The sequence below is a fragment of the Tiliqua scincoides genome, chromosome 4, assembly GCF_035046505.1.
Source record: "Tiliqua scincoides isolate rTilSci1 chromosome 4, rTilSci1.hap2, whole genome shotgun sequence".
In the NCBI taxonomy this organism is placed as follows: domain Eukaryota; kingdom Metazoa; phylum Chordata; class Lepidosauria; order Squamata; family Scincidae; genus Tiliqua; species Tiliqua scincoides.
Window position 1 is genome coordinate 177,781,704 of NC_089824.1, and position 25,382 is coordinate 177,807,085.

General features: G+C 44.4%; 1 protein-coding gene across 3 annotated transcripts in view; it reads right to left on the reverse strand.

Annotated features, from left to right (window-relative positions):
- Positions 1 to 17,831, reverse strand: part of SLC41A1 (solute carrier family 41 member 1) — a 45,909-nt gene extending 28,078 nt beyond the window's left edge. The window contains exons 1-2 of one of the 3 annotated variants that reach the window (XM_066625094.1): positions 17,724 to 17,831; positions 12,599 to 13,926 (exon numbers count right to left, since the gene is read on the reverse strand). In XM_066625094.1, coding sequence (XP_066481191.1) covers positions 12,599 to 12,982 — 384 coding nt within the window. In that variant the 5' untranslated portion in view covers positions 12,983 to 13,926; positions 17,724 to 17,831. Of the gene's footprint in view, positions 1 to 3,694; positions 3,767 to 3,847; positions 3,905 to 12,598; positions 13,927 to 17,723 lie in introns of those variants that run through there. The other 2 variants (XM_066625096.1, XM_066625095.1) reach the window with 2 other exon arrangements.
- Between the last annotated feature and the right edge of the window lie 7,551 nt (positions 17,832 to 25,382).

Sequence of the window (25,382 nt, forward strand, 5' to 3'; positions counted from 1 at the left end):
TGATGCGGTGAGCTTGTCCCATGAATATTATACACTTTGACACGCATAATAAAGTCTCCATCCCATTTAGCCCAAGCCAGAAGGGCCTGGCCATGGCCAACTGAAGATGCCATAAGAAGCTGGAACTATCTGCCTCATGGAACTATCTGCTTAGAACCAATTTTTTTGGTTATGGTCTCAAGAAGGGCAGAAAAGGTTTAAGTATGAATACTGCAACAGGATTGAGTGTAAAAGGGGATACATAGCCTAGGCAGTGGTCCCGCGTAAGCAATGACCTCTAAAAGATTCCTTGAGTTGCAGCAGTGCTTCAGGGTACTCATTTCTTATAAGGTCATGGTCAGGTGCCAGCAAGATTCATTTTCCTCAATGATTATTTTTAGGACTGACTGGCAGGCAGTTGTGTAATATTGTACTGACCAGACCTACGTTGGGTGCCCCATACTTTATATAAATGAAATTAGTCAAAGGTTAACAATTTTTGGTTTATGGGTGGACAGGAGTGGATGAAAGGCTGAGACCAAGAATGAGAATATTTATTATTCCCTGCATTTCAAATATTATTCTGAAATCCTGTAACCAGAATGACCAAGTACTTAAGATTTAGAAAAACAGCCATGTTGCATTTCAATTCTGTCTGTTCCACAGTATGATGGAAAGCGTCAGCAAAATTCTTTCACACATTTTTTCTTTCCACATTGGCAATAAGTTAGTTAAGGTAAAAGGTGTCCAGAGTGGTGAACAGCAACATAATTGTGTGAAGGTATTTCTTATAGTAATAGGTTACTGAACTACTGGATGGAAATCTATGCCCCACATTTTAAAGCAAGAATATTGCAGCGTTTAGACTTTGGCAACATATTCTACAATCCAACAGCTAGAGAGCTAGTATCAAGACTGTTGTTCAAACTCCTGTGTCTCTGCCTCACACACACACACACACCCCTCTCAGACTGTCACCCATTTGTTGTGCAACTAACACAATGGGTACACTCTGATGTACTATTTGTCATTTAAAAATATATACCCAGCCTATCCCCCTCAGCACTGAAGCACCCAAGGCAGCTTACTATATTCTTAAAACACAAATTTAGAAAGCATGCTGGCTATTACTCCCTACATCGTAACAATACAGAAAATTCAGTCATTAAAGGAACAATCCCAAAAGGGAAATGGGCCAGCAGTTGCAAACATGCTGTAAGAAGAGTTCACAAATGTGCCATTGAGCAAGGAGGGAGGCCACCCCAAGCCCCATGGGCTGGTGCAAAAGGTAAGCCTTTTGAGGGCCAGCACAAAAGGTAAGCCCATGTCAGTTGAGTCAGACTGGCACAGGAGTCTGGAGGGGCAGAGGCAGGCCATGGGTGAACAGGGGATGCCACTTGTGCCAGATCCTAACCCTTGTTCCAAGCAGCCCAGAGCAGCTTGAGGTGGCAGAGATTTGAGTAGCCCCACTGGGGTTGCTATGGAGTTACTCAGGGTAAGGAGAATGAATTTGCAACCGGCCCCAACCCTGCACTGGATACAGGTCAGGTCGCCAGCCTTCCAGCACAGGCTGGAAGGTACCTTACGCCAGTGGTTCCCAAACTGTGAGCCATGGCTCCCTGGGGAGCCATGGAATCCTTGTGAAAAACTCACTGCCCTATACAATGTATAGGATTACAGTACTCAAGTACTTCTTTTTAAGATTCCAAAGTCTATACCAGGATTTAGGAAATAACAAGGGTTCATAGGATATGCTATCTGGTTCTCCTGAACCAGACAGAAACTTATCATTTGACAGCTTTTGATAAGAAAGCACCAGGCCTTCCACAAACTAAACTATTCTTAACAGTTTATCTGGTCTCAGTCTGTCTCTTCCCCTCTGCCCCCTGGTTGCTTTACTTAAAAAAAATATGTTGGTAATCAAATACATGCATGCATCATACAGTTAGTCCCCAAGACTCTATTAGGAATGGCCTATTAATTACGATGCTGCAAATGAGCAAGACCTTCACCGTTCTATTGTACACACGGCAAGGGCTGCACTTCAAGTTAAAGCCAGATAATTCTGGTATGAGTTGTAACTGGAGCCAGATGAAGTTGAATCCAAGCAGGGATGTTCCCAAAGGAAAATAAAGCTCCTTCCAAGGAGAGAAAACAAGACTCTTCACTTACGTCAGAAGTTGAGCTTTATGGGTACTTGCCAACTCCCTTAATATCTGCTATTGGTATATTTATAACCATGATCAGGACCACACTGGCTCCTGCAGAGGGCAGAGACTGATGCACATAAATTGCTGCCCTTTGCCCAAGACTTTTTGGAAACAAATCACTGACAGGGAAACCTGTAACATTAAGGGTGCAATCCTAACCAACTTTCCAGCACCAGCATAGCTGTGCCAGTGGGGCATTGTGCTGCATCCTGCAGTTGGGGGGCAGTCACAGAGGCCTCCTCAAGGTGTGGCAATATTTGTTCCCTTACCTCAAAGTTGCATTACCCTTATGTCAGTGCTGGAAAGTAGGTTAGGATTGCGCCCTAAGTATCAAATTGAAGGAACAAATCTAACATTTTCAGTGTCTTAGGACAGAGGTGTCCAAACGTTTTGGCAGGAGGACCACATCATCTCTCTGACACTGTGTTGGGGGATGGGAAAAAAGAATTAATTAACATTTAAAAATTGAATAAATTTACATAAATGAATATATTAGAGGTGGAACTTACATAAATGAATGAAGGTCTTGCAATAGCTCAAGATCTATAAAAAGTAAGGCCAGCCTTTCCTTTGCTGCTGCTGCTGCATCACAGATGTGAATCAGCAAGCAGTGGAGGCAGCTCTCATCCCACAGCTCATGTGAGAGGTTGAACAGAGCAGTTGCGACAGGCCAGCGTGGGCTCCAGTAATTTTCTGGAAGACCAGAGGCTCATTGGAGTGTGGAGGCTCCCCGTGGGCCAGACTGGGAGACCTTGATAGCTGCAAGTGGCCCCTGGACTGGGGTTTGGGCACCTCTGTCTTAGGACAACATCCATCTTAGTAGATGGGAAGATGATGAAGAACACAATCTACCCCCAATTTCGACAAACATTATATACTGTACAAGAAACTCTTCTACTCTGCACTAGAAGCCTTCAAGTGCCCTATACCAGTGTTTCACAAACTGTAGGTTGGGACCCACTAGGTGAGTCATGAACCAATTTCAGGTGGGTCCCCATTCATTTCAGTATTTTATTTTTAATATATTAGACTTGATGCTACCATGTTATGGGACTTCAGTTGGGGAAATGTTACAGACCTGTAGTTTTAACAAGCAGGCCATTAGAGTATTCCATTTGAGTGTTCTGGAACCCTAAACCTCAAAAAAATCTTCTCCTACAATCTAGAAAAACACTGATATACGCTGCTAGTTTTAAATCACAGATCTCAATGAAAGAGCGTTGAAAACCCAGCATTGAAAATAGAGTTCTAAAATGCTATGGTTTTCGAGATGTGGTATACAGTAGGAAACAAAAGCACCCTAGCCAGTATTTCATTAACTCAATAATAGGTATTAATATGGTGCACATAGAGAGAAGAGTTACTGTACCTTTTAAGTATGTACTATCTGCTAGAAGTAGCTTTTTTAAATTGCCAAATTTAAACAGATACAGCAATACCCTCATGAAAATTTCTCCCTAAAACAACCCAGAATCTGCTCCCCTGAACAGAAAGGAAAGTATGACCTGCTGCAATAGAGAAGCCACTTATACCTGGGATCTTCCTTGACAGATGATCTTTTTTGGGCCAGGGCAATACTTTCTGCCTAGGCGTACTGCCACAAAATGAGTTTTCAGCCCAAGACCATATGTATCAGGGTCAACTGACACATTAGCTACCTTCACTCAGGATGAAACTGCTTCTGGGATGAGGCAGGGTCTTCAGTGCAGATCTTGCTAAAGAAATTGTGAGTGCCTGCCTTGAAACCAATCTGCCTGGGAAGCGAAAGCAATTAAAATTCCTGCAGGGTCACACAGTCGCATCTGATTCTGCACAGGAACAGCTCAACTGCCATAAGGCTATACATACTTGCGAAATATTTTTTCTAAATATTTTTAGCCACAGGCCAGCACTCAACACGTTCCATTCACAAACCACCACAATTCCTCCTGGAGATTGAAGTATCCCAAATTTTAACACCTAAAGATCAGAAGAGATTTTCAAGCTGCTAGTTTGTCATCTTCTGGCACATCTTTTGGCTTTTGAAGACCAGGAGTTTTAAGACCTAAGCTCCAACACCGCTGTTCGGAGGAAGGCAGGCAGAAAGGGTAAATGAGTGGTATTTATTATCCTTCAGGCAACACATTGTTACAGTTGAGTTCCCATGAGTGATCATTAGAAGCAGTACCGAAGGAAAATTATAGTCCTTGGGTGACAGTTCATCTTTGTGGCCCAAGCCAATTAGATAAGTTGAATCTTGAAGCAAACAGCTGGAGCCAAGCCACAGGCAAAGGAAAAAAAAAGGAAATCCGCTAAGCAGGTCATGGTCTGCCTAGTATCTTCAAGATAAAAAACATTCTTGGAAACTCCATGTATGCCATTCAGAGCTGAAAAACGGTGGGATATGAACAAATAAGCAGATTTGTTTATTGTCTAATAGTTCCTTGGCCCCAGCTATATTAATCATACTTTTACAAACTATTGCTAAAAGTTGCCCACACTGCTTGCAACAATAATTTCTACATTCCATCATATCGTCATTAGGGCAAGAGTAGTTTCTGAACAGAATCTCAACGCTGCAATCCTACACACACTCAAGGAAGCGAGTTCTATAGAAGTCAGTGGAGGTAGTTTCTGCATAACCATGCTGTGAGTGGCAGATATTATCAGGCTGCAAGTGGCAAGTTAGGATGCAGACAAAACTCCTTGGTGAAAGTGCCTGAATTTTGGAATGCCATTTCTTCAGAGGTGTAACAAAACCTTAGCCAGTGCGTTCTCAAAACAGTGCAAGACCTCTCTTATTCAGACAAGGGACAATATAGATATTTCTGAACAGTTTAAAATTAAACTGAAGTGTAATCTAGTCTGAGCCATAAAACAGATTAAGCAATTATTAAACACAATGGATTATAATAGGTTGCAAGGCGCAGAGTCAGTCCCACCCCCCCACACACACATTCCAAGGCAAATATCTTATATCTATCAAAGCAGGATGACTTGCAGACATCAAGCGGATTAGGTGCCACTATCCCAGGCTGCTAGTTATAAAAATTATTAAGCTGAACCAATAGTTGTTCAAGAGCCAAAATAACATGAACTGCAAGCAAACAGGTGTTGTAAGTTTGTGGCAGAGAACTGGAGCACAATGGCAAGCAGCTGTGCCTAAAACCTTTGTATTTTTAGGCCTCTTATATTAACATCACAAATCTAATAAGCAAAAGGATATTGAGTGCTTATTCAAAATATGAAGAGATGCCTCCAGGCACCAACATGCTCCCAAACAGTTCAGTAGGCAGATGAAAACCTTTGTATTACACTTTCCATACTCATATACTGTGTATTCTAAATACACTACAGCAAGAGGTCATTAGAAGCTGCAAAAGTCTTGCAACACTTTGCCGAGATGTAACCAGAGAACTAATAGGGATAGCTACTGCTTTCACAAGGAGTCTAGCAGTTGATCCTTGCTAGTATTTTAGGGGCAGGAGGTCTGGTCTAGAGGGTAGAGCCTCAGTTTGCCTGAAGATAACATCCGAAGGTCTCCAGTTTGAGGCCACTGGCATCGTGAATGGCAAGACCCTGAAGCAGCTGACAAGCCTAGCCGAGTTATTCCGTTCAAGTGAGATATGAAGGAGCTGCTTGTTAGCCTGCATGGGAGGAAACTGGAGGCCAGAATGTGATACCAGATCATAAAAGATCCATCTGAAATGTTGTGGTTCTTGAAAGACAGAACCTTCTTCAATTGTAAAAATCCCTACAGGGATTTAGTACAGCCTGCCTATGTAAACCGCTTTGAATTAAAGTCTGAGGAGAAATCTGACGCCTAAGAAAGGCGGTATATAAATACCTGTATTATTATTTTCAGCCACACTAGACACTGTTCCAGAACCACCATTCAGAGCGCGATACTATAGTCTTTTGAGACTGAAGGTTGCCAACAATCCCTATTTTATCCTCAAGCAATTTGGAGGAGATACCAATTCAACAAGGCTGATTTCCACGTGGCAATGCTGGATATGAATCAGACTGCATGTTATAACTACCAACAAGATATGCATCAAATCCTAAAAATCCTAGTCACTGCAAGTATACAATTGCCTTAGAGTACTACACTTGTGATGACAATGAAGATGGAAGTGCAGAGAATTAAGCAATTTTAGCAAAGTCATGTATATCTGCACTCCTGACCTGGCCTCCTAGAAATGTAAACTTTTTTTTTTTTTAACACTAGGAAAGGTACTGGGACTTGAACATTTTGGAGGGCATGCCTAAGTGTGAGGACAGTTGTCCAGCGGTAAGTAGGAACACTCATCACATGCTCAGAGGGAGTTTCATCACTCCTTTACATATCAGAGCTGAGTACTGAGTACAGATGTTTAGGCTGAGCATGAATGGAATCTGGCCCAAATTAAGCCCTGATGATTTTAGTGTATACAAGGCAATGACTTAAGTATAAAGAATTGCTTTGCTTGATCAGATTCACGGTCCCTGTAATCACCATTCTGACTTCAACTGTGACTCCTGGAAAACTCACATGGGGCATGAGGGTCACTGCCAAGTTCTGCTTTGCAATCAGCATTTGCTGGTACTCCACAAAGGGAGCAAATTTTAATCATTATATTAGATCACCACATCTAGTAGCAATTAATTCCATAAATAAACTGTGTACTGAATGAATTAGTGCTTCTCTGGTTGGCAGGCCAATCAATTAAACTGAATTCTCATTAGAGAAAGCAAGTCAGGTCAGGGTGTTATAAAACTACATCATGTTTCTGCCAAACTAAGTTTTTTCCTAAAATTGTAAGAGTCATGTTGTCCATACATGACAGGAATCAACAAGCTGGGAAAAGATCACATACTACTTAGGGGTCAATGTACAGTATATTAAACACCAGTCACCAGATATAATGTATATACCCCTATGTACAGCCTCTAAAAGCACTCTGAAGTGGAATTTTGGAACAGCAAAGTTCTCTGGGCTTTCACCATACCGTTAGGAAAAATAAGGTTGTTTGATAGATAAGGCTGTTTGACACTTAGACAACCATTTGTCCCCTTGACTGTGCAGCTGTATGATAAATGTAAGCAGCATAGCATGGTGCCTGACTGGTTTGGTTACCAACATGGACTGCTGCCTAATATTATACAAGAGGCAAGTCTGTAGATTAGGGATTTAAGGTGCAGTGGCATTTAAGTCGTGTTGCAAAACACAGTAGTACCAGTCCAGCCTTGTTATACATGGATTTTTTTTACACACAAATGACTCAACATGAAAATGGCACCTGCAAATGAGAAGGAATGTGCTGATCCCTGGAGAAGGGGAAGAATGCATCCCTTTAAAATCAATTTTAAAAACTGAACAGTCCTTTAACAATAGCCTCCTTAATGAGAGAGAGAGAGAGAGAGAGAGAGAGAGAGAGAGAGAGAGAGAGAGAGAGGGCAGCTGGCTGACAATCCATCAATCCTTTTCTCTCTAGGCGACCCCTCCCTTCCCCCTGAGCAGTGAAAGAAAGGTGATCACTTTGCATTTTTGAAGGGAAGGGCTGAGTGAAGCGCTTAGAGGAGGACTGATTGATGGATTGTCTTCTTAATGACTCTTATCTTACATCAGGAAGGTCAGCAAGGCTGTCTTTAAATCACCAGAGCAAAGAAATTTTGTTTTTTTAAATTGATTTGCTATACTGCAAATGTTTTTATAGTGTTTTTTGTCATCCATGTAAGTGCTTGGAAGGGAACCCATGCAAACAATGAGGCTCAACCTGTATAGTATGTTTTAAGCCACCATCTCCAAGGTTCCATTCAGGGCTGTATAGAGCTCATTGGCACTGAACTGTAAGGTTGATCCAATAATGGTTCCCAACTCTAACCTCAAACCACAAGAAGATTCTCAAAAAGTGGATTCATTTAGTACAGAATGGAAGTGAAATTCTCACTGCACAAAAATAAGAGGTTTGAGCTAGTCTCCTACAGAATACTGTAGTGGCCTTTTTATTTTCTTATCAGAACCTGTTAGGACTGAACCTTAAGCAACAGGAACTCCATTTTAACTCTCACCTTGAGCTGCCCAATCCTTTTTGTTTAATATCAAGGCATGACCAGGGGCCTCTAATACAGTCAAGGGGAAACCTGATCAATCACAGAAAGACCGTTCTCCACAACCTCTTAGCCGCTATGTTCCATCATAGCGATAATTCATTCCTGGGCTCTCTTCTCCATTACATAGTATGCAATAGTTCATATTACGTAACTCCTGGAATTGGGGGTTGCAAGACACAAAACCCACTCAGTTCTAAAAGCAGAGTAATACTACATCAGCATTAAAACAAGCATAACAGATAAGCAGAGCTTAAAGAACCAAACAGTTTGTATATTCCAATTTACTTATGCCAATTTACTTGTGCCATGACTGGATATTCTATATTTGTTAGCATCCCCAATATAAGTTTTTATTATCTTTCTTTGAAATCTTCAAGGAACGAAACCCACTCAACCTTTTTGATCAGTTTGTTCAAAGGTCAACGTTTTGCCTAGAATCTTTGCGGACTTCAAACCTATTGTCTCTTTTTCTGTACTGCAGTTCTCAAGAAAGCCTCCATCACTTAACTCATTCGCGCATGGAAAGTAAGAGCTGGTAAATGAGCTCTACGGCATACCTAAAATCCCACAGGGGCATATAGCAATGATTCCAAAAGAGCCAAGACTCAGTGGTAAGTAGATAAGAGGTATTATGGTGTAGTGGATAGTGCACTGGACTTGAACTGGGGAAATCTAGGATCAAATCCCTACTCAGCCATGAAACACACTGGATGAGCTTTAACCAGTCAATGTCTCTGAATCTAATTTAAAACCAATCAAAGTCACAGGTTTGCTGTTAGCCTATTTAGAGCCCAAACCTGTGCTTGGCGGCACGGAGCCGTGCCACCAAGCACTGTCGCAAACGTGCCATTAGGCACGTTTGCGAGGCTCACCAACGGGCTCCTGCCCGTGCTAGCCCAGCACCGGTTAATCCTGGGCTAGTGCAGGGCAGTCGCCCAGCTTCCGCAGCTTGGCGGTCTTCCGGACCACTGAGCCGCAACATGGTAAGCGGGAGAGGGAAGGGCATGGGGAGGGGGTGTTCTGGGGAGGGGGAAGGCCGGCAGGGGGCGGAGAGAGGGCAGGGGGAGACATGCCAGGGAGCGGGCTGGAGACGTGCCAGGGGCAGGGAGGGACGGAGATGGGTCCGCGGAGCTCTGCTCCGCAAGATCCAAGGTGCTCATGTAAGGCGTGGAGCCCTACGTGAGTGCCTTTGCTGGGTTGCTTACCTTACCTGGGAGAAGGGAACAAAAGTCCCCTTCTCCTGAGGCGCATCCCACGGTAGCCCGGGAGGCGCAGGATCCGGCGGCAGCCCCTCTCAGTGCCGCCAAGCCTGGGTGCCCCAGGCAGCTCAGGATTGGGCTGCCTGAGGAGGGTATGTAGATTGCTCTGAACTCCTGGGAGGAAAGATATACTGAAATAAAAATCAGGTAAATTGTGGATATGAAACTCAAGGAAGTAGAATATGGTAATGAAGAGGTTCAGAAAGCCCATTTCTGCCCACAGAAAGTAAAAACAAATCCTATTGACTGACTTAAATAAGTGAAATATTGGGAGCCATTAGCACACAGGGCAATGCCACCAGGCTCAAGGAGCCAACATCTTTCTGCAGGAATGAGAAGGGTTAGTTCAGATTTCCAACGGAGTTCTCAAAGTCTCAGAATATATGCCAAATACCAGTGAGAATGAGCCAATCATGAAGGATTAACTACAATTTTCACTGTACAGCCAACACAAGCAGATTGGCCTTTGCTTTTTATTTTCTTAGGGCATTGGCTGTTAGTTTTATATTTTGTTTTTGCACAACTCCATTGCAAAAAGGAAAGTTTAAATATTGACACATATGTAGGAGCCCAGGGCACTGTACAGCACAGGCATGTAAGCTTTGGAAGGTGATTTTAAAGCATGACACCCCTTAAATTATCTCCTCCTTCCTCTCTTAGCCCAAGAGACTCACACTCTGTACTTTCCTACTTTTGATGTCTATGTAAAATTCTCCCACTAAACTAGAACAATAGAGCTATTATTCTTGGTACCCAGGAAGACCTAACAACAGGGAATGTATTTAAACAGCAGTTTCTATTGTTACACATATACTGACAAACACAAGCACAGAGACACACATGAAACTGAACACTAGGAGTGTCATTCTTGCACCAAACTATGCTCAAATTGCATGGACTTTTATAAAGAGCAAAGTGTCCAGGTAGAGTGTCCAGTCTGGGTAAGTTCTGAAAGCTACTTAAGTCAATGCTAAATGAGCAATAGATTTGCTAAAAGCATGCAGGTTGCCCAAACTAAGTTGTTTGTTAATACTGTATATTCTAACACAGATTCTTCTAGGTTAATTGCTGAAATCAATACTTATTTAGCTCCAGTCATGGCAAAATGCAATAGAAGATTTTCTTCCAGAAAACCATACTGGAAGCAAAGGAGAAAATTTGTGCAATTTGCCCTCCCAACGGTGTTGAGGAAAGAAGATGCAATCATTAGAAGATCATATCATTTGGTACTTACTCTCACATGGAAAATTAATCAGCATATTTAGTTTTCCAGATCCCAATTTCCTATTAGTCTGGGCTCAATAGGACTCTTCTGCAAAATTGTATGAGCTGACTCTGAAGATCCACCAAGCTCACCATCCCAAGTAGGCGATGAATTCATGGGCACAACACACTCATGCATTATACTTCCATGAGGATCCAGGCAAAGTGAGCATTTGAATGGAAAGATATAACATGAATCTTTCAGGAGAGTAAAAGCTATGCATTCTTGATGAAGCTTTATGTCAGTCCTCCACTAAAATATGCTTATAACATGGAAACCTGGGTGGTAAATTGACAGGGGGAGGGCAAAGTACAAATCTTTTAAATAATTAGTAATTATAACACACCCAGAATATCTTAAAGGAGTTTTCAGGGCTGAATGCGAAGACCAACCACTTTCCCCCAATCCTATCTTATCAGAACGTAGGTAGGTGTACCAATGCACTTTGGAGTTCTCCTGTATTCAGTGGGGTTTACTTCCAGGTAAGTGCAAATAGGATGGCAGCCATAAAAAGCTGATGTAGTATAATTCCCAGATGTCAGTCTTGCAAGAAGAAAATCAAGATCACCTGCCTACAAACATAGCATTACTACATCACTTTCTTCTTGCAAGATTAAATTCCACCACATTCCTGGACTCAAGCAAATGGATATTAGAATGAGAGGTCACCAAATGTTCAAACAAAGACATTCAAGGAAGCAGTAAAGGACGAGAACTTACTCTCTGAAATAATTCCTCCCCATCCCTTTGACTGTCTTGCCTACACAGGAGAGATGCCTGATCCAACAAATGCAAGACATGCAGCCTGCTTGTGAGCAGCAGTATAAAGCCAAGCTGAGGAGGTTGTTCTTACTATGCTGTTTCCAAACTATGACTGTTTTAGAAATCAGTAAGGCTAGATTCTGTCCAAAGTGCTTCTTGACCTGTTTAAAGAGATAAGCTTCAAAAGATGGGCCTCAGCCTTTAACATGACCTGCCAACTAGTTTGGCTGCACTCCCAAAGGCCAGTGACACTATAACCTCCATAGGTCAGGATCATCATTTGAGAAATGGCAGCTAGTTTTATTTTTTTAATATTAAAGAAAAAAATGGCTGGAAATCTCCACAGTGCCTTGAATTTCCAATTATTTTTTTTCCCCCAAAAAGGGAGCTTTTGCACATGGACACTCTCATCTAGCTTTGCCCTAAATCTACCTCAGCTGAAGAGGTTATTTAGCTGCACAGCAGCTGTTCCGATTTGTCAGCACTGATACTAGCACTAGCTTTGGAGGACATAAAGCATTGGCTCCATAGTTTTACTGCAGCACTTTGAGTCATTCCCAGATTGGCAGCTCTACAGGCACTCTCCCAATGAAAGAGGAAAATTCCTCAATTCCAGCACAACTTCCAGAGACACCATACAAATCATGCATCAAAAATTAAGATAATTTGGAATTCCCCCCCTCTCATTTACTTTCTAGGGCTTGAACCTGTAGGCAAACACCTAAAGTCTTCGTATTCTGGACACCCCAAGCATGAGAAGCCAACCTATTAAGTCACAGTAGCTGGATTTTACAGTTCACACCTGTCAGCTTTAATAACTTCAGGACTTAGCACTCGGGCTATTAGGGAAGAAATAGTCTCCCCCAGTTCAGAAAAGCAAACATGGGGCATGCTGCTGCTGACCACCCAAATTTCATAGCTTCCAGAAGAGCACTAGAAAGTTCATCCTACTGCAGCATGTAGTTTGTTGGCTGGGCAGGTGAAACCCAAAAGGCATATAATTCAATCACTCATTCTGCCCATGCCACACTGAAGGTTTATAGTCTTACCTGTACAATGTCTAGCACCATCCCAGCAGCTACTGTCCCAAACCCTGCCAGCAGGAATGGAAAGAGGACTTGCAATCCAATGGAAAAGGAAGTCTCTTTAAGAGCAGATGATGGTTCTGGGCCCCGGTCTGTGCTAGTGTCATCACTCTCAGTAGTTTGGCTGCCATTCTCCAGCAGGGCATCCTCTTCACGTACCCCTTTGGCATTAGCTCTGGACTCAATCACCACCACCTCCACTCCTCCTTCCTCAGGTCCCAGGAACTCTGAAGATTCAACAAGATGTTCTCGGTCAGGGCTGGACAGGCAGTCTATAGGACCAGCAACAACGGGTAGCACAACTCCATTGGTGTGATGAGCTTCCTTCAGTTCTTGCTTTGATGTCATGTTGCAATGTTATGACCTCCTCCAACCTCAGTCCTTGATGTACTACAGCAGGCAACTGTTTGAGAAAAAATCTTTTGCTTGGCGGTTAAACCGATGTGTCTTTCGACATATAAATGCCAGCTTCCCCAGTTCCACAATTCCGTCCTCAGCTGCAAGATCTGTTCCCCTAACAAAAATCCCCATCAAGCACAATCGAGAACTGGAGACACAAGCCACAGAGCCAGCAGAGAAACCACAGTAGATCACAAATTCACTCAGTTTTGCTTTCCCAAAGCTCTTTTCCCAGGCAAGAGACCTTGAGACACACTCGTGACAAAAAGTGCCCTGATTATTGGCTTCTTTGGTTCGTAACTTTTTGGAACATTATCTTCCCAAATTTGCACCCTCCTGATTTCAGGTCCAGCTTTTACTACCAATGAATACTTCAGCTGCTTTTAAAGCAGGCAAAAATAAGGGTTTTTCAGAAAGGCACGTTGAAAATTAGACTATTAGTTTTGAGATATATTTGGATTCTAGCTTAAAACAAGAATAAATTCTGAATTAGTTCCCTAGGCAATAGCTGCTTTAATTTATATCCAGCCAGTTTGGAAGACTCGAGTTGAAAAACAGAACTCCCTAAAGTATCTCTCCTCTTCTCCCGAATGAAGGATTTGGTTCTTTCAGGGCTGCCTTTCTTTCCTGGAGTTCCAGTCAGTTAAGAGGGGCTTGGTTAATGTCTTGCCATTGGTCTTTCCAACTCCTCCTTCATGTTCCTTGCACGTCAGTTTGGTTATCCATGAGCTACGAGAAGAGCCACCCTCACTCTCAGAAAGGAAACCTCTCAGCTTACAATATGCGGCAATGGAGACTCTTATTTAAAGCAACATGAAGTCTCTAGACAGCTTATCCGGTGCTGGCACTGAAAAATTCCTCTGTCAACTCTGGAGGGATCACGATGCTCTTACCTTAAATACAGAAGCGTGGAAGACATGATACAATCTCAAGGCAACTACATAGTAAAGCTTTCATTCACATAGTCCCTCCCTCCCATATATGAGTATATACATCAATAGCTTTACTGTTCTTTATGCTGGAAAAAAAATCCACCCCCCTCACAAGTCAGTATAAAAACAGCTGCAGAGGAAGAGGCCCTTATATTTCCTTTGTTACCACTCAGTCTACCCAGTTTCCCGCTTAACATGAAAACATACTCAATGTTTTCATATATTAGAGTTACAGGACATAAAGCACAGATGTGTGCTCTGTAGAGGACAGGCACCATTGTTCAGTGCTGGTGAGCCAAGGCAACTACAGCCAATGAGCATTCTCAAAAGTGAGTCAGGCCAGCATACCACACTCTCAAGCATACCACACTCTCATGACCATTTCTGAAGCAGGATGGACATGCATGGCATTTTTTGGGTCCTGAAGCCAAGAAAACCAGACAGATTCTTATCTGCAATAAATCACACACACACACACGCACGCACGCACGCACAGAGGAAGGACAGAGGCATAAATGTGATTATGTATGTTACTGCCCTCTGGTGTATGCATTACACGTTAATCCAACAGCTAGTTGATGATGCTCCTAGCATAAGCAGCAGTAGATTTGGAAATTGGAATCTTTGCTCCTAGGTTCAGCTCTCCTTGTACAGGGCAATCCTAAAAGTCACATTTTCTCAAGGTGTAAACAGAGCTTCACTATATCCTCAGTGTCAAGTGCACCAGATACAAGTCACAATCTATTTGCTTTCTCCTATCTACAAACCTGTATATAGTTTGGAGATGAGGAGAAGAGGCATTAGTGAGCTGTGTTTCTATACAGAGTCACAACTTTGCATTTGTTGGCTTTTTCAATCATCATGAGACTGAGCTATTGTAGTCTTGTCTGCCTGTAAAATAGACTCTATAAACTCTGTACTTGAAAATTAAAGCCTCCAGCTCTTCAAAGGAATAAGGGTGCCATGTGGCAGTAAAGGAAAACAGAGTCAGCCTGAATTTCTCTTTCACAATGAACAGATGCTCTCTGAAAACTTGAGTCATGCAAGTTTTCAGAAACAAGAAAACTGAATGTAGGTAAGTGTAAAGTCATGCACATTGGGGCAAAAAATCAAAACTTTCACATGTAGGCTAATGGGTTCTGCGCTGTCTGTGACAGATCAGGAGAGAGATCTTGGGGTGCATTTCAACCTCTTCATAAATGACCTGAAGACAGGGGTGAGCAGTGAGGTGGCTAAGTTTGCAGACCACCAAACACCAAACTTTTCTGAGTGGTGAAGACCAGAAGTGATTGTGAGGAGCTCCAGAAGGATCTCTCCAGACTGGCAGAATGGGCAGCAAAATGGCAGATGCGTTTCAATGTAAGTAAGTTTAAAGTCATGCACATTGGGGTAAAAATCAAAACTTCACATATAGGCTGATGGGTTTGAGCTGTCTGTGACAGATCAGGGGAGAGATCTTGGGGTGGTGGTGGACAGGTCGATGAAAGTGTCAACCCAATGTGCAGTGGCAGTAAAGAAGGCCAATTCTATGCTTGGGATCATTAGAAAAGGTATTGAGAACAAAACGGCTAATATTATAATGCCATTGTACAAATCGATGGTAAGGCCACACCTGGAGTATTGTGTCCAGTTCTGGTCGCCGCATCTCAAAAAGGATATAGTGGAAATGGAAAAGGTGCAAAAGAGAGCGACTAAGATGGTTACTGGGCTGGGGCACCTTCCTTATGAGGAAAGGCTATGGCTTTTGAACCTCTTCAGGCTAGAAAAGAGACGCCTGAGGGGGGACGTGATTGAGACATACAAAATTATGCATGGGAAGGATAAAGTGGACAGAGAGATGCTCTTTACACTCTCACATGACACCAGAACCAGGGGACATCCACTAAAATTGAGTGTTGGGAGGGTTAGGACAGACAAAAGGAAATATTTTCTCACTCAACGTGTGGTTGGTCTGTGGAACTCCTTCCCACAGGATGTGGTGATGGCATCTGGCCTAGATGCCTTTAAAAGGGGATTGGACAAGTTTCTGGAGGAAAAATCCATTATGGGTTACAAGCCATGATGTGTAGGTGCCACCTCCTGATTTTAGAAATGGGCTATGTCAGATGCAAGGGAGGGCACCAGGATTCAGGTCTCTTGTTATCTGGTGTGCTCCCTGGGGCATTTTGTGGGCCGCTGTGAGATACAGGAAGCTGGACTAGATGGGCCTATGGCCTGCGCCAGCAGGGCTGTTCTTATGTTCTTATGAGTCCTTCACACCTACAAAACAGTTATACCTTCATTCTCTTTTTTTTATTTCATAAATTCATTTTTGCACCTGCATGGTACATGGCTTTTTATGGGAATGGTAATATGTAGTAAGATCTCATGCCCCTTATCACAATAAATTCTTGTTAAGTCTAACATGCTACATTCTGGTAGCAGTCTTTATGTGGCCATAACTGAGCCAACACCTTTGCTGAGTGAACAAGACCTATGCAACTGTTGAACTGCACTAGTTCTGGAGCCAAAATCATTTTGAACACAGGCACCTACATCTTTGAAGTACTTTTTATAGAATTTATCATCAGTCAGACTGGCAAAGTTTCATAATCCGATGGGAGCAACAGATAACATTAATGTTTTCTGGAAGTGGGACTCCTGACATCAGTTTAAAAAAAACAAAAAAACTCACTCTCTCATCCACTCAGCGTTCAGTAAAAAGCACAGAACAGATACCAGTTCTTAGATAGTTGAGCAACTCAATTTTAGCACTTCCTTTCTAAATTTATTCCGTCAGCTTATGAGTCAGGCAGTAGCTCACTTATTATTGAAAAGACAGGATATGCAGCTCATCTACGGTGCACTTCAGAATTCAGCCATTCAATTTCACCAGTCCCATGCGCCTGACAAGCAAGTTACATTCCATCTCACATCACTGAATTCCATTTCAGTCTCTCTTCACCTACCGCACATGATCAGCGTGGCCAGGCATCCTATGCACCCATCTATTCTATAAATCACATTCTTAAGAGGGATCAGTTTACACTTTGTACGCATGATGCTCTCCTCCTCGACAAGAGCCACCCGCAATTTTAGTGAGCCACTAGATTTAAACATCTCTTCTCACCCATCTAATACGTTTCCTCAACATCTTAGCTGAGGGGAAAGAAAACACACATAGCCAAAAAGAGAGACAGAGGAAGATTCTCACACTGAACCACAAAACCGATTCCAAAAATATCCCACCCCACCATCTTTGCCATAGTTAGGCGTCTTCTTGGACGTGATCGTATAGTGGCTAGTACTCCTCGTTGTGAATTGTGTGCCTTCTCATCAACTACTCCCTTCCCACACACCTCAGAAGTGCCCCTACCTCAGGCACCCAGACACAAGCAAGCAGGTACCCCAAAGAGACCCCACTTCTGTGCCACCCTCCCCACCCCACAGCAGTGGCCCTGAAGGGGGTCTTATGACCCTTGTGGGTTCTCTCCCCACAAGCTTAGTGCAGGTGGGAAAAGGGGAGCTGGGGTGTGGGGGGAAGGGGGAGAAGGCATGCTGAAGAGGCACCCATGTCAATGCGCCCCCTGATCCACCCTGCCCTCAGGCAGGTATATTCCCGCAGAGGCTCAATGCTGTGCATGTCTACTCAGGAGTAAGCCCCATCACACTCAGTGGGACTCACTCCCAGGTAAGCATGTACAGTGCTGCAGCCCTTAGTCCCCCTGGCAGATTCAGCCCATCCCACCTTCCACTGGAGAGAGGGGACAGGCACCTACCTCTGCCTCAGCAGCCTGGCTCTCCCTCTGGGGTCTAGCTATGGCTCTTCCCCCACTGCGACCTCTCCCCGCCACTGCTACATTGCAATGACACTCCGGGATGAGAAGCCCCGGCTGCTCAACCCATCAAGGGGAAGGCGGGCTGAGTGTAGGCCCCGCCCCCACTCGGGGATTGACATCACCCAACTCCACTGGGAACGCGACGCTGCCCTCCCTGCTTCCCGATGATTGGTTCCCTTCAGTTTGACACACTCTCGAGCCGTGGGTGGGGATTGGTGGCGACTCCACCCAATCGCAGCAGGAAAGGAGGCGGGCCTTATGGGGAGGGAGAGAGGGAGGGGAGAAGCCTTGCGCGGTTGGTGGGACTGGAGGCAGTCACGTGCCCCGTGCAGAATGCTCAGCATCTCTGGTTGGGTGGGTGGCTGGTTGGCAGGGAGGGAGCCTGGCTGTGTGGGGGTCAAGCAGTGCGAGCTTTGCCAGGGCAGAGGTGGTGGAGTGGACTTCCCGCTTCAGATAAGGAGACAGACTTTTTTTTTTCTTCCCTGCATGTAGAAAGCTAGGGGCTGGCTGACTGGCTGCGCTAGTCCTTCCCCCCTGAGATGCTCCTTATCTACTTGTGGGGAGATTTTTTTTCTTCCTTAATTTGTTTTTGAACCATAAGGTCAAAACAGGGCAAATGTACTGGCGTTCAGTTTGAATTAAATTATATGCATACATAGCAGGAAGGTTTTAGCCAGGGGAGCATCAAAAACTCCACTCCACCACTTTACGGTCACTTTGGCGCCCAGGGCCAAATCCTATCCAGTTTTCCAGTGCTGGTGCAGCTGTGCCAATGGGGCGTGTGCTGCATCCCATGGCGGGAAGGCAACTGTCCTCAAGGTATGGGAGCATTTGTTCCCTTACCTTGGGGCTGCATTGTGGCTGCACCAGTGCTGGAAAATTGGATAGGATTGGGCCCCCAATCCTATCCAGCTTTCCAAGGCTGGTGCAGCTGCAATGCAGCTCAGAGGTAAGGGAACAAATATTCTCTTGCCTGGAGTAGGCCTCTGTGACAGGCCCCCTACCGTAGGACGCAGTGCATGCCCTGTTGGTATTCTGCACCAGTGCTGGAAAATTGGATAGGATTTGGTCCCTAGTTCTGTTGCATATGTAGGCAAGTCCTCAAAATGTCTTCAGGGAGGGGGGAAAGGGTTGGGCTCCCAAGGATTAATTTTCAGGGGTTATCCCAGCTCCCACCCTGAGGGTCTTACAGCACAATCTGATGCAAGTCTACCTAAAGTAAGTCCCATTATGGGCTTACTACTCCCAGGAAAGTGTGGATAGGAGTCGAGCCATAATGGCTGCAGAAAATGTAGCTCACTGATCAGTGAAGAGAGTTGAGTGAAGGCTTCTTTTCACATTGTGCATTTGTTTCTCTTATGTGTATAAAGGACTTCCATATAGGATATAGTGTAGCATTTGCATACAAACTGTCATAAGAAAAGCCCTGCTGGATCAGACCAAGGTCCATCTAGTCGAGCATACTTTGTATCCCATAGTGGACCACCAGTTGCATGATATGAAGGAAACAGTTCTCTCCTGTCACCTGTGATGATTGCACATACCCCTATATGTACCTGCATCGGGTAATTGCATCAGTTGTAGATTCTCACGTGTACATGCAGCTAAATTCTTGTATGTATGATCATCCTAAGTGATGAACTATATATGGAATTTGCAGTGATTTCTGAAGTGTTTTCTACTAGATAAATAATGTTTATTATTATTATTAACAGTATTTATATACCGCTTTTCAACTAAAAGTTCACAAAGCGGTTTACAGAGAAAAATCAAATAACTAAATGGCTCAAATAAACTAAATGGTTTAATGTGTGAAGCAGCAATCAAAAGTGCCTGGATTTATTTTTGGGATTTGCAAGAGAGAGGGCTTCAGAGGTTTTAAAAAAATCTAGTGAGGGCATGTGGACTTCAGACACTAAACCCCTAATTCCATTTTTTTTTGGGGGGGGGGGGAGGTAAGTTTCATTTCTTTAAAAAAAAAAAAAAAAAGACAAACCAAATGCACACACCCAAATAAATTTGCTTACTGAGGATTACCACATACAATCAGATTTGATGCAGAAGACTTGTGATTAGAATTCTGTTTTTTTCTTTCTTTTTTTTTAAAGTTAGTAGTGTGAGTAGGGGAGGAAATGGATTGAAAATTGGGGAGAAGATTTAGGGCCCAATCTTACCCAACTTTCCAGTGCCAATGCAGCCTTGAGGTAAGGAAATAACCCCCTCCCCCCACTGCAGGATACAGCAAGCACCCCATTGGTCCTGCTGCATCAGCACTGGGAAGTTGAATAGGACTGGGTCCTAAACCCCCCCTTCCAAGCACTGCAGTTCTGATCCAGTTTCCCCACACCCATGGGAGGGATTTTTAAAATCTACAGGAGATACTAATCATGGAACTCCGATGTTACATTTAGTTTGTTTCGCAGTTGCATAACTAGTGTTTAATTTCTATGAATGCCAGAGCTTAGGCCTACAATTTCGTTTCCACCTAGCGCTTGAAGTTCTTACCTTAATCCTACATGTATGAAGCGCTGGTCGATGTTGCTCAGTGGCGAAAAAACACTGGGGTTATGCTCGGAAGGACACTTGTTATTATTTCATATGTTCCAGGTTTGAGTCAGGACACTGAAAAGAGGTTCTGTGACGTGGTCTTGATAAGCTGTGGTTTACATTGATCTCTGACTGATTTGTGAAAGCTTGTTTAAAAACAGAACACCTTGCATTTTTGCAACTGGTCAATAGGTGAAACTTGATGTATTGACAGTTATGGTGGGAACAGTGGGTTTTGAGGACCTCTCTTCAATGAAGGACAAATATTGACATATGAAAGGTGAATGTATCGCTGCAATCTCTTCCCTCTCAAGAAAAGCTGCTCCTCATCTGCTCAGTTAGTGGCATTCAAAGACCTCAGGCACCAGCAAACTAGAGTTGCTACATGAGATAGTTTTTGATTACATTTCCTTGCCAGAGGAAATTAATGTGAAGGGATGTGCTCAAGGTCTTACTTTACGTTTTTGGCAACACCAATTTTCCTGACTTCTACATCTGCGTCTTAACTACAAGGACATGTGTAGCCTCCTCCTGTGCGGGATAACTTGGAAGTAAGTTCAAAGTGTTTTGAGTTGTACATGATGTATGGTTAACAAGGTCAAGTGTTCCAACCATACTCTCTGCATAAATATTTAAATGTGTATACATCAGATAATATGTATAATAGTCATGTTAAGGGAAAATACCACATTGTCATCCCCAGCCCAAGCTTTCTGTATCCCCCCCCCCCCCACACACACTCAAACAAAAACCATCAACACGTTTTTAAAAAATGAAGTTCTGGTTCTCAAAGATCCATAACAGAGAAGTACAGTATGACTACAGGCCCTGGGACTTTATTCCCCTGCCTCCCAGGAATAGAATCTCAGCAAGGGAAAGACCAGCCTGGCCAAAGCAATTCTCTCTTCAAAAAGAGAACCCCTTTGCAGGTGCTACCATCTATGGAGGTGAGAGGGGTTATAGCTAGTGGAAGTGCTTTCTCAGTGGTGGCACCTAGATTTTGGAACTCCCTCCCAGAGGGCTTGCAAAATGCCTCTTCTTTGATGACATTCTGGTGGGAACTTAAGTGGACTTTCAGAGGACTTCTACATAAAAAATCAGGGTTAAGAATAGTGGAGTACGTGTGAATGAATGAAATAAGAAGGGAATTGTGTTGCAGTTGCGGAACAAGACTGTCAGTCTCAAGACGCAGGCAGAGGATAGCTTGTTTGATAGCATCCCCATAACAACATCTCCTCCTGTGTAGAAGGCAAACAAATAGGAACTTTTTGAATCTGCTTTGCACAATGATAGCACTTCTTTTTTTGGTGAAGCCTACCCTATCTTGAAGGGAAAAAATATCATTTCCCTACCTTGAGAAAGTACTCTTGAAATCAGTGGTATTTACTGCATCTCTTATTGACATCTGTCATCTTGATTGACATCCTGCTCTATCCCACAAGCTTAGAGTTCTTACATCATCATTGGCATCCTTCAGTCTTGGAAGACTATGGTATCGTGCTCTGAAGAGTGGTTCTGGAACAGCGTCTAGTGTGGCTGAAAAGGCCAATTCGGGAGTGACGATCCCTTCCACACTGGGAGCAAATATAGTCTGTCCTTGGTATGTCTCCCTGGCTGTGGGCCTTCCTTCTTTGCCTCTTTGCCTCAGTCTGTTGGGCAAGTGCCTCTTCAAACTGGGAGAGGCCATGCTGCACAACCTGCCTCCAAGCGGGCCACTCAGAGGCCAGGGTTTCCCACCTGTTGAGGTCCACTCCTAAGGCCCGCAGCTGTGGTCTACCTGGAGGGCGCTTTCCCTGCACGAGTTCTCCATAGAGGAGATCCTTTGGGATCTGGCCATTGCCCATTCTCAAAACATGACCAAGCCAACACAGGCGTCTCTGTTTCAGCAGTGCATACATGCTAGGGATTCCAGCTCGTTCCAGGACTGTACTGTGTTGTTTGGAACTTTGTCCTGCCAGGTTATGTGCGCGCACTTTATAGTGTCAAATTTATGCTAAAATTCACATGTGTACTGTGTACAGTATACACAGAAACAGTTGCTTAACCCAACTTAGAGCCCAATCCTGTGCTCAGCGGCATGGCTTTGTGCCACCGAGCACTGCCGCAAATGTGCCATAATGAACGTTTGTGAGTCTCTCCACTGGGCTCCCACCCAGGCTAGCCCAGCACCGCCCGATGCTAGGCTGTTGCGGGGCGGTTGCCCAGCTCCCGCAGCTTGGTGGTCTCCTGGACCGCAGAGCCGTGGCATGGTAAGCGGGTGCAGCGATGGGGGCGGGGAGGAGGCGTTCTGGGGAGGGGGGAGGCTAGTGGGGGCGGAGAGAGGGTGGGGGGAGGCTTGATGCGGAGGCATGACATGGGGAAGGGGTGGGCTGGAGGCGTTCCAGGGGGAGGGAGGGAGGCGGTTCCGCAGAGCTCTGCTCCGCAGGATCCAAGGCGCTTGTGGAGGGCTCCGCGCCCTACACGAGTGCCTTTACTCTACCATCGACCTTTTGGTCGGTGGTAAAGTGAGTAGCCCCATTGCGGGGCTGCTTACCTTACCTGGGGGAAGGGAATGAAAGATATCCACCAGCATTGATGCTGGGATAGTTCCACACATCTCTTCAATTGTTTCCCTTTGATGTTCAAGTGTTGCAGGTTTTCTACAATGAAGCTGGTATCAATTAGAGCTCATTAAAATGTGTGCACATTTTTTGAGACACCCTATTCTCCCCCACCACATGTTTATCCTCAAGTGGCTCATAATCTGCAGGAAAAAAAAAGGATTTGGGGAATGATTTAAAAGAGGCCTAATGAACTAAAAATGACATTATAAACATAAAAGAAAAAAGAAAGAAAAGGAGCTTAGAACTCAGCCCTGGGTGTGATGGAGGCTTTGAGATTCTCCCCAAGAGGGAGGATTTAGTCCCAGGTCCTAGAATGGTTTTCTCTCCAGTAGCCATGGCAGCCTTCAAGTGAAAGTGCTTCAGATCAAGCAAATATTACCTTTTCTGATTTTCTCTTGGTCCTGTTTTGCAGCAAGCTGCCAATTCACATCTATGATGTTTGCTCAGAGGTAGATATATCTTTTTTTTGGATCCTTTAACTTGCTGCTGGTAGTACTCTGTACTCTTAAAACCCATTTCTGCCCATCCCATAGGAATACCCGTTTGATCACGGTTGTGTACATGCAATGTTGGGCAGAAACGGCTCAAGTGTATTGGGGTAATCTGTAATCTTCTTTTATTATTAAATGGCTGAGGCCCAATCCTAAAGAGTGTGAGTGAGCTTACTGCTGGTGCACACTGTCACAAACAGTGTGTAAGGCACATTTGCAAACCCTAGCACCAATGGAGCGCTGGTACTAGCCCAGCACTGGCTGGCACTGGGCTAGTGCCAGTGGAGCACTGGAGCTCTGCTGCTTGGTGGTCACATGGACCACCAGGCAGCAGAGAGGTAGGTGGGGGCGTGGGGGGAGGTGGGGAGGAGGCATTCTGAGGCAAAGGGAGAGCAGGGAGAGGGTGGAGAGGAGGCATGCGGGGTGGGAGGGAGCGGGGCAGGAGGGAGGTGGGAACCTCCACGAGATCCTGAGCCTCCATGTCAGGCCGTCCGCCTGACACAGAGGCTTTTCATTCTACGCCAACCTTTGAGTCGTCATAGAATCGAGCAGTCCCATTGGGGGGCTACTCACATTATCCGGGGGAACATAAGAAGAGCCCCACTGGATCAGGCCATAGGTCCATCTAGTCCAGCTTCCTGTAACTCACAGCTGCACACCAGATGCCCCAGGGAGCACACCAGATAACAAGAGGCCTGCATCCTGGTGCCCTCCCCTGCATCTGACATAGCCCATTTCTAAAATCAGGAGGTTGCACCTACACATCATGGCTTGTAAGCCGTAATGGATTTTTCCTCCAGAAACTTGTCCAATCCCCTTTTAAAGGCATCTAGGCCAGATGCCATCACCGCATCCTGTGGCAAGGAGTTCCACAGACCAACCACACGCTGAGTAAAGAAATATTTTCTTTTGTCTGTCCTAACCCTCCCAACACTCAATTTTAGTGGATGTCCCCTGGTTCTGGTGTTATGTGAGAGTGTAAAGAGCATCTCTCTGTCCACTTTATCCTTCCCATGCATAATTTTGTATGTCTCAATCACGTCCCCCCTCAGGCGTCTCTTTTCTAGGCTGAAGAGGCTCAAAAGCCGTAGCCTATCCTCATAAGTAAGGTTCCCCAGCCCCGTAATCATCTTAGTCGCTCTCTTTTGCACCTTTTCCATTTCCACTATGTCTTTTTTGAGATGCGGCGACCAGAACTGGACACAATACTCCAGGTGTGGCCTTACCATAGATTTGTACAACGGCATTATAATATTAGCCGTTTTGTTTTCAGTACCTTTTCTAATGATCCCAAGCATAGAACTGGCCTTCTTTACTGCCGCCGCACATTGGGTCGACACTTTCATTGATCTGTCCACCACCATCCCAAGATTCCTCTCCTGATCTGTCACAGACAGCTCAGAACCCATCAGACTATATGTGAAGTTTTGAATTTTTGCCCCAATGTGCATGACCTTATACTTACTGACATTGAAGCACATCTGCCATTTTGCTGCCCATTCTGCCAGTCTGGAGAGATCCTTCTGGAGTTCCTCAGAATCACTTCTGGTCTTAACCACTTGGAAAAGTTTGGTGTCATCTGCAAACTTAGCCACCTCACTGCTCACCCCTATCTCCAGGTCATTTATGAAGAGGTTGAAAAGCACTGGTCCCAGGACAGATCCTTGGGGCACACCGCTTTTCACTTCTCTCCATTGTGAAAATTGCCCATTGACACCCACTCTCTGTTTCCTGGTCTTCAACCAGTTCTCAATCCATGAGAGGACCTGTCCCCTAATTCCCTGACTGTGGATCTAATCTAATTGTCTAATCGTAGTCTAGTGTAATTGTTAGTTTCGTGACAATTATAAAAAATGGGGTCAGGACCCACTGGTGGGCCACGGATCCACAGTTTGGAAACCACTGGCTTAGTATAAAAAATTCAGACCATCTTGGGATTTGCCACTGAAATCCCTGCT